The sequence below is a fragment of the Orycteropus afer genome, unplaced genomic scaffold (genome assembly GCF_000298275.1).
Source record: "Orycteropus afer afer isolate SDZICR_OR568_19922 unplaced genomic scaffold, OryAfe1.0 scaffold00652, whole genome shotgun sequence".
NCBI lineage: Eukaryota > Metazoa > Chordata > Mammalia > Tubulidentata > Orycteropodidae > Orycteropus > Orycteropus afer.
In genome coordinates, this window is record NW_006922239.1 from 435,841 (window position 1) to 445,770 (window position 9,930).

A 9,930-nucleotide genomic window follows, 5' to 3' on the forward strand; every position below is an offset into this window, starting at 1 on the left:
AAGAAGTAACTATGGGGAGGAAGTGGGAAGGGAGCTGTTACATTGTGGTAAACTGTGGTCAATGACATGAGACAAAGTACATGTGAACTGCTGTATGGAAAGTGAATTTGCTCTGTAAATCTTCACCCAAATCACAATCAATCAATCAATCAATCAATTAAACGAAATGCAAGCTGGATTCAGAAGAGGATGTGGATTGAGGAATATCACTGCTGATATCAGATGGGTGGATCTTGGCTCAAAGCAAAGAATACCACAAAGATGTTTATTTGTGTTTTATTGACTATGCAAAGGCATTCGATTATGTGGATCATAACAAATTTTGGGTAACATTGAGAAGAATGGGAATTCCAGAACATTTAATTGCCCTCATCAGGAACTTATACAAATACCAAGAGGCTGTCATTAAAACAGAATAAGGGGAAACTGCATAGTTTAAAATCAGGAAGGGAGTGCATCAGGGTTGCATCCATTCACCATACTTACTCAATCTGTATGTGAACAAATAATCTGAGAAGCTGGACTATATGAAGAAGAAAGTGGCGTGGCATCAGGATTGGAGGAAGACTCATTAACAACCTACCTTATGCAAACAACACAACTTTGCTTTCTGAAAATTAGGATGACTTGAAACACTTGCTGATGAATATTAAAGACTACAGTCTGCAGTATGGATTACACCTCAATATAAATAAAACAAAAATCCTCACAATGGGACCAATAAATGGACAAAGTATTGAAGTTGTCAAAAACTTCGTATTACTTGGTTCTACAATCAACACCAATGGAAGCAGCAGTCAAGATATCAGACGTCCTATAGCATTGGGCAAAACTGCTTCAAAGCACCTCTTTCAAGTGCTGAAGACCAAAGATGTGTGCTTAAAGACTAAGGTGTGCTTGACACAGGCCACGGTATTTTCAATCGCCTCATATGCACGGGATAGCTGGACAATGAATAAGGAAGAACAAAGAAGAGTCGATGCTTTGACAAGCTGAGTTGCGGTGTTGGTAAAGAATACTGAAAGTACCACTTTTAGTGCTAAAAGAACTAACAAATCTGTCCCAGAAGAAGTGCAGCCAGAATGCTCCTTGGAAGTGAGAATGGCCAGACTTCGTCTTACCTACTTTGGTCATGTTGTAAGAAGGGACCATTCCATGAAGAAGGATATCATGCTTGGCTAAGTGGAGGGACAACGAAATAGGGGAAAGCCCTTAAGGAGATGGAATGACACAGTGGTTTCAATGATGGGCTCAGGTATAGCAAAAATAGTAGGGACGGCACAAGATTATGCAGTGTTTCGTTCTGCTGTACATGAGGTCGCTATGAGTTGGAGATGACTCGACAGCACCTAACAACAACAATAACAACAAATATTGTTGGAATATCCATCTGACCTAATTTTTACCCTAAAGTTAGCTGCGTAGTATAAATTACTTTGCTAACCTGGCACTGATCAAGATAACTCCAATGAAGAAAGTCCAATTTCCTGATTCTCTCAGCCAGAATAAACAAAGTTAGTTTGACCTAATATCAAAGCTCTATAGAATTTTACTCATTTACAGTTGAAAAACCAAAACAAGAACCAGATATTTTATTGCAAAAAGGGAAGTCAGAAATCACTCATGAGCTCATTTTATCGTCAAGAAAAATTAAGGCTCTGATGTTTAGTGACTTGTTCCAAATCACATAATAAGTTATTAAAAGGCTATCTATTTCACATTCAGAAAATTAATGAAAAAAATTAAAAGAAATACTTATAAAAATCCTATCCATGTAGTTCAACTTTAATGTAGTGAATAGTATTGTTGTTGTTGTTAAGTTGCCATCCAGTCAATTCTAACACATAATGACTTCATGTGTACAGAGTAGAGCTGCTCAATAGGGTTTTGAAAGCTGTGACCTTTAGAAGCAGACTGCCAGGCCTTTAGTTGCAGACTTCCTAGACAACTCTGGGTGGTTTCAAACCACCAACCTTTTGTCTAGTAATAGAGCACTTAACCATTTGTACCACCCAGGGACTCCTGTTAATAGAATTATTAGATAACAAAGTGGTTTTTTTTTTATTAGTATAAATGATATATTTGAAATAGTGATCCACTTTGATTTGAATAAAAATAAGTAAAATACATTTAATATTTAAAATAAACACACTGCCATCCATCTAATTTCCCTGAGAAGGAAAATAATTTTAAATAGAATTATTTCATTGTCCTCAGAAGGAAGGTTGGGCAATCTACTTCCGTAATGATACTGCCTCGGAAACCCAAGTAGGGGTCGCTATGAGTTAGGTCTGACTCGACAGCACATAACAACAACAACAACATTTCATTGCCCAGTTGTATACTCTTTAAAATCTCTTCTAGTGGCAAAATAAATTTGTCAGTCCTTTCTAAGGATAAAAGGCAAATCAAAATAGTATCTTCTATAAATCTATATTCATCATGTACCTAGAACGTATAGCAAGTCAAGTCTATTTTCTCAGGATAGCATAGAAAGATAACATTTTTGCCACAAATTATTACCTCCAAATTAGACTTGATATAAATAACCAATCCACTGCCATCAAGTTGATTCTGACTCATAGAGACTCCATTGGGTTTCTGAGACAGTAAATCTTCATGGAAGAAGATTGCCCATCATCCTTCCACTGATATAAATAATAGTTACCAAAAAAAAAAATAGTAACAAAAAGCAAATATCTTTACCTTACTTTTTCTTATCTAAATACTCTTTAGGATACTGTTGATGAATTGAAAGAGATCAAATAAAATACACATATATATTTTCATATTTTCAACTATAATTATATAATTAGGAGCTCTGGTAGCATAGTGCCTAAGGCACTTGACTGCTAACCAGAAGGCTGGCGGTTCAAACCCACCAGCCACTCCTCGGAAGGAAGGTTGGGCAATCCTACTTCCGTAGTGATACTGCCTCGGAAACCCAAGGAGGGGTCGCTATGAGTCGGGGCCGACTCGACGGCAAATAACAACAACAACAACAATTATATAACAATAATATTTAATGAAAAAAAAAGTCTCAAAACAAATTTGCTAGGGATTTTCATTTCTAAAACAAAAATGTACTTTCTTTCTTACATTCTCCCTCCAGGGCTTCTTTGTAGTGGTAAGCAAAACTTGGCAGCACTGATAATCCCCCAGAGTTTCTATCAGGGCTTGAAACCAGTCAATTCTGGTTTGACCCTTGCTGAGTATTTACATTTGCACTCAAGATTTACTGTACTTTTATGCATACATGAGAATCACGTGGGACCTGTAAGAATCACCTGGAAATCTATAATATCATCTGGGTATCTACAGCACTATAAGAAAAAGGCAATGCCACAGCTATTAAGGTTTCTAAGACTGGGAATAGGTTTGGTCTGCTCCTTCTTCTGAACACACTTTCCAGTAATAAAGTCATTCCAGTCCCAAAACATGCTCTAAATCTGCTGACTTTCCAAAGCTTTCTCACAAATTTTTTATAAGCTCAGGAAAACTTAAATGACCCAGAAGACCCTACTAGTCCTCAACCACACTTCTCCCTTCCTCCTACCTTTCTGACTTCTACTTTTACTACTTCACTCACTGTGTTCTAGTCTCACTGGCCTCCCTAACCATGGGGCACTTCACTGGCTCTTCCCTATGCCTGAAACCCCCACTCACTGAAATCAATTGATTACAGATGTCCAATCAGCTTCTCACTGAGGCTTTCCTGACCATTCTAGTTTTAAATTGCAATTGCTTACCTCTGCACTCCCTGTCTCCCTTTATTTTTCCCCATAAGTCTTATCACCACATGATATACTATGCATTTTATTTATTGTCTGTCTCTCCCTACAATGAGGGCTGTTCTTTTTGTTTTGTCTGTTTTGTTCACCGCATCTGTAAGAATGTCTGGCATGTGGTAGAAGTTAAATAAATATCTGTGGAATAATTAAATGATTCCAAGTTTTGGAAATAATGTTGTTGTCTTTCAAATAATTACTTATTAAAAACCTAAAACATAATAATATACAATATGTTATCAAAATGCAAATAGCATATTCATAAAATTATGTTCTACATCCTAGTTTGGGGAATAGTGGTCTGGGGTCTTAAAAGACTGTGAGAAGCCATCTAAGATACAACTATTTATCTCTACTCCTCAAGAGCAAAGAGAGAGAAGGAAACCAAAATTCAACGAAGAAATTAGTTTACAAGACAAACAGTTTATACAAACCATAGCCTCAATTAACCAGAAGAAGTAGATGGTGCTTGGCTACCTCTACTGACTACTTCTTTAATCAGGGCCACAATAGATGGATCTTGACAGAATGGGAGGAAAATGTAGAACAGAACCTCAAATCCCTAAACAAAAAAACAACCCAAAAAAAGACCTATTCCTGAATTGCGTGAGTCTTCGGGACTACTGACTGACACTACTGCTGAGACTCTTCAAACCTCCAACTGAAACTAAGCCCTGAGGTTACCTTGTAGCTAAATAACAAACTGTTTCAAAAAATAACAAATATCACCTGAAAGTACTGTGGTCCCTTAAAAAATTACCCATACGAGACCAAATAATCAACAACTACTTTAAAATAATGAGAATGTAAGGGGGCAGGTAACTAAATTAATAGAAACTACATTAATGGAAATGACAATATTCACACATTGTAAAGAATGTAACCAACGTCACTAAACAGAATGTACAGACATTGTTGAATGCGACCCTAAACTGCTTCAGCAAAAACACAGTAAAATATTTCTAAAAATGCAAGTAGAGTAAAAAATAGTCTATAACTTTAAGGAATCTAGTTAGAGAAACAAGATTAATATATATGTAGTAATTAGGAGCTTTGGTAGCATAGTACCTAAAGCACTTAACTGCTAATCAGAAGGTTAGCATTAGGTTCAAACCTACCAGCCACTCCTTGGAAGGAAGGATGGGCAATCTACTTTCATCGTGATACCACCTTGGACCCCAAGGAGGGGTCACTATGAGTTGGGTCCGACTTGACAGCACATGACAACAATTAGTTAAAAAACATGGGCAATACTGAATATGATATTATCTAATTAGATTTATTTCTATGTGACTCATGGAATCAGCCTTATTATTCCTGATTATACCTAATATATAATTTTATGCTGAACTGAATGGCATCAATTATGTAATACAAGTTCAGAGAGGAAAAATGAAAGTGGTTCAATAGTAGGAAAAGACTATGGGCAAGAGATAGGGTTTGATATGAATTTTATGGATATGGAGGCATGGCTTGGCAGAAAAGTGGTGAGTAGACATTCCAAATGAAGCCAAACTATGCAATGTAGAGAGGACAGAAAAAAAAAAAAAAAAAGGAGTAAGGGCATGGAAGGGATGGTGAGAAACCCACCTGCATCAATGTAATCACTGCTGAGTAGTGGTTATTTGGACAAGACAATTTCAGTAGGTCTAAGTTACAGAGAATCTCTGTTCAGAGGACAGATGGATGGAATCTCAAAGCAGATGCTGTTGGTACTCAGCCTGGATCATCAGGAGCCCTTCTACAGGGTAGTACACCCATGGCCCACATTCCTTGCATTGCTGCCAACGACATATGTCATGAGCAACCTTCTGTGGAAAATAGTGGACAATAGAAGGCACCTCCGAAGCCCCCTCACCACCATATACACTTCCAGGACAGCTGGCAGTCATGACTAACAGATGTGGGGGAGGGATTGAAAAGCCTAGCTTTGTTGCCTCGAGGCAAGACAGACTCTGTGGTTCAATGTTGTTCCAAAATTCCCTGCAAGATCAAGCTGAGTCTAGACCTCACCTAAAACCACATCCTTGCTCATCTGTTTCTTCTTCCTCTCATTTCTGCTTACATGCAGGTAACCTCTGAGTAGCCTCTCTTAATAAATCACTTGCACATTAATCCTTGTCTCATGCTCTGCTTCTTATTGGCCATATTAAGGCCAATAAGTAAAGGAGAATACTACATATTATTGAAGAAAACTACATGTGCATGAAGAAAAGGGCTACATGGAGAAAGCAATATTGTTGGTCAATTAGTTTAGAAGGAGAATACAGAGCAGTCTGGCTGGTAAAGGGTAGGATGAAGGGATTTTGTTGTTGCTCTTATGTGCTGAGTGGGACCCGACTCATAGCAACTCCTCCTCCTTTGGTTTCCAAGGTGGTCTCACTATGGAAGTAGATTGTCCAACTTTCATTCCAAGGAGTGGCTGGTGGGTTTGAACTGCCAGCCTTCTGGTGAGCAGTCAAGTGCCTTAGGCCCTATGCTACCAGAGCTCCTGAACGAAGGGGGTGCTGCTGTAGAACTCAGAAATAAGTGAAGAAGGGTTGAAATTAAGCAGTGGAAGAAAAAATATTTCCTGTGATATGGAAAAAACAGAGAACTTGAGAGAATGGTTCTGGTACATAGGGGAAAATGGGAGATAATTCTTCAAAGCTGTATTTTTTTCCTTAAAAGAAGAAAGCAGTTTTTCAATATCACTGTCAATGCCATATTGTGAATTTTCTTAAATGTACATGCTATCAGAACAGGCTGATATCACCTAACAAAAATGTTTAAAAATCTGAAGAGAATTACAATTAACAACAGGACTCTAAAATTATTCCTTATTTTCTGAGTCTCTCAATATGCATATTCAGAAATACAAAGATAAGATTCAGTCTATCTCCAAATGTTTAGAACAAGTCAGTGTGATAGATTTTGCATTTAAGTAGCTTAAAAGGATCTTTATTAGAGTCAGTAGTGAATTACTTAAATCAGAAATCTATCTCAACAGGGTATTATCTGGTTTTTATCTTTTCTTATCAGCGCAGAAGTGTTTTCAATAGAAAATAAGATACTGGGTCCTAGGTCATAAAATGAGGGAACAATGTAAAGAGTTGGCTGGTATGAAATAAATGATACACTACCCAGGAATGAACTTATATCCTACCATTAACTTTCCATTCTGAGTGTGAGGAAAAATCCCATCATCTGTATTTTGTTTTTTACTGTTTTTTCGTAACTCAAACAAGTTAAGCTTCTTGACCTCTTGATTTCCTCTGAAAATTCATACTTAGGAAAAATACCTATATTAAAAAAAAACTATTTTTGTTTAATTAGTAAAAACTTCTGTATTACATAATTGACATATAAAATAGAAAGATACTATCAGGAACAGATTTTTTAGCAATAACTTATTTTCCTAAGTGATTACATTTCTATGCATTAAAATGTATATCAAATACCTATCAAAATCTAAAATACACTTAATTTTGATTCAACAGTTCCACTGAAAGGAATTGCTTCTATTTAAAAAAAAAAAAAAAAAAACCTCCAAAAGAGAGAACTAGTTAAAAAGTCTTAATATATCAAAGTAAATTTATAAGAGATTTATTCATAATGCCAATATGATAATATTTAATTGCAATTTTTTTTTCTGTAAAGAAATTTTAAAAATTGTTAACACTAGTTACCAATAGAAAGAAACACTGGGATCTGGGGAAAGAGACAGTGGGACAAAACTAATTTTTAGTGCATATTTCTCTGTAGTTTAGTTTTCTTATTATATACATGTATACCTTGAAATATCAAAAAGAATAATGGGAAACAAATTCTTTTTTTCTCCCAATTAAAGACTATATTTTAACCTTACTATGTAATTGCCCAGTTTGCAAACCAAAATGATTCCTGTGTTGAAAAAAGGTACATAAACAAGAAACTAAACTATTTTCTTTATGTCATTCAACATCTGAAAGTTTTGCAGTTCTTCAATAATTTCCCACAGACCAAATATCTAAGATTCTGACACCTGAATTCAATTGAAGTGTGTTTAAAAAGAACTTATTTCTATTTGATTTTAAAACCAAATTGATAATCATCCAAACCAGTACATACAGTTTACCCTGTATAAATACTTTAACTATAAATTCCTAGAATAGTAGTAGCAAAGAAGAATTTTCCAAACTGTTTTTCATAGAACACTAGTCACATGAGGGACTCTAAGGAAAAAAGCTCCATAGCCAAATACTTTGGTTTGAGAGATACCACATATTTATTCCCCTTAAAGATTCAGAGTGCATGGTAATTCATCTTGTAGGGACACCTTTTGGAGAGGAAAAAAATGATGTTTTCCAAATTTGGTTGAATATACAGAATACTTTAGGATCTCTGGTGGCACAGTGCCTAAGGCATTTGACTGCTAACCAGAAGGCTGGTGTTTCAAACCCACCCGTCACTCCTCAGAAGCAAGACCGGGCAATCTACTTCCGTAGAGATACTACCTTGGAAACCCAAGGAGGGGTCACTATGAGTCCAATCAAGTTTATGGCAGTGAATTATACAGAATACTTATAACAGATGTGGAGGAGGGGATATAAAAGCCCAACTCTTCTGTATTCAGTAAAAACAAGAGTCATTTAAAACCCTCCATGACCACATGGTAAATGATCAAGATATCTTCCTTATAAACCTGAAGATTGAGAGTTATCACTCAATCACTCTCCCTCTATTCCCTCTTTCTCCTCCTCTTCCCCTCAGCCCAATATATTACAGTGGTTCTAAAGACAGAATTCCTAAAAATCACAGGGAACTCGTTAAAATATAACTCTTAGTTCTTATTTCCAGAAATTCTGACTCAGAACAAGAACACATACGCTTTATAAGCACTCCAGGTGATTTCAATTCAGGTCATATGTTGGAATGCTCAAAATGCCCGATATATTATAATCAATGAAATGATTGCCTGTTTTATTATTGAAGCCAGAGTAACTTTTAAAAAATAAATAATGATAATTCAGAAAATTCAACCTTCAAATGAGTATATTTAAAAAATTCTTTTCTATCCAGGAAATAGAAGGAAAAAAGATAAACTAAGAAAAGCTAAACCATGTCCTGAAAGAATATCCTCTAAGAAAATGCAGGGCACACAGAAGTGCGTAACTGTGAAGGGTACGGGGGGAGGGGGTTGTCACAGGGCAGGGAGGGGAGGAGACTGGGTTAGGGTTGGGAATGATAAATGGGGAGTGAAACTAAATGTGCAGGTAATGTTGAATGCAAAACAAACTCTGCTCTGGTGGGAAAAAAAAAAAAAAAAAGAATATCCCCTAATATATTAGTCAGAATATTGAGGCCAAGAGTTTCATCCTAAAATAAGAATTCTTAGCCTGAGGACCACAGAAAAGTTTTAGGAATTCTTAAATTCCCTGAAATTACATACTCAGTTTTGAGAGTACACGAATATATGCCTTTTTATGGGAAAACAATGCATAGCTTTTACCACTTCTCGTGTTGCCTGATTACCCAATTTAAGAGTCATTATCAATCCTACTTACGTAGTGATACTGCCTCGGAAACCCAAGGAGGGGTTGCTATGAGTCGGGGGCGACTCAACGGCAAATAACAACAACAACAATACCTGAAACAATGGTAGCAGTAACTGCTTCTTAGCACTATGAATCAGACACACAAAAACATGTTACTGAGTGGTGTTCCCTTTCTTTCTCAGAGGCAAACAAAAAGCAATTTACCTTTGTAGGGTCATTTTCAAAGAGCCTGTACACCCTTTAATCTTGTTCTGGGCTTCAAGATGAGTCATTCCATGTGCACTTATTCCATCAATGCTGAGAACCACATCACCTATTCGAACATTTGCCTGGGATGCCTTGCCGCCATCTTTGAGCTGTGAAAAACGTATTTCATTAGGAGTGTCATTCTTTAAAAAATAATTAATAAACACTAAGGATAAATGATACTTTTGCTGATACCAAAAGAAAAGTTTATCAACATACTAAGTACTACATGGGCCCAGAAAAATAGCTTTGCTTATTAGCATGTAAAACTGAAATTCAAATGATTTTCATGTTTATTTTCTTTAAATCCTTATTGGCTGCTTAAAAAACTGTTTTGATGTTGCATGGGGATACTATGAGTTGGAACTAACTCTGTGGTA

The 9,930-nt window shown here is 36.3% G+C and overlaps 1 protein-coding gene across 1 annotated transcript in view; it reads right to left on the reverse strand.

Moving 5' to 3' along the window:
• PDLIM5 (PDZ and LIM domain 5) overlaps positions 1-9,930 on the reverse strand; it is a 427,072-nt gene that overhangs the window by 300,248 nt on the left and 116,894 nt on the right. The window contains exon 2 of the mRNA XM_007956709.1: positions 9,509-9,660. Coding sequence (XP_007954900.1) covers positions 9,509-9,660 — 152 coding nt within the window. The remainder of the gene's footprint in view (positions 1-9,508; positions 9,661-9,930) is intronic.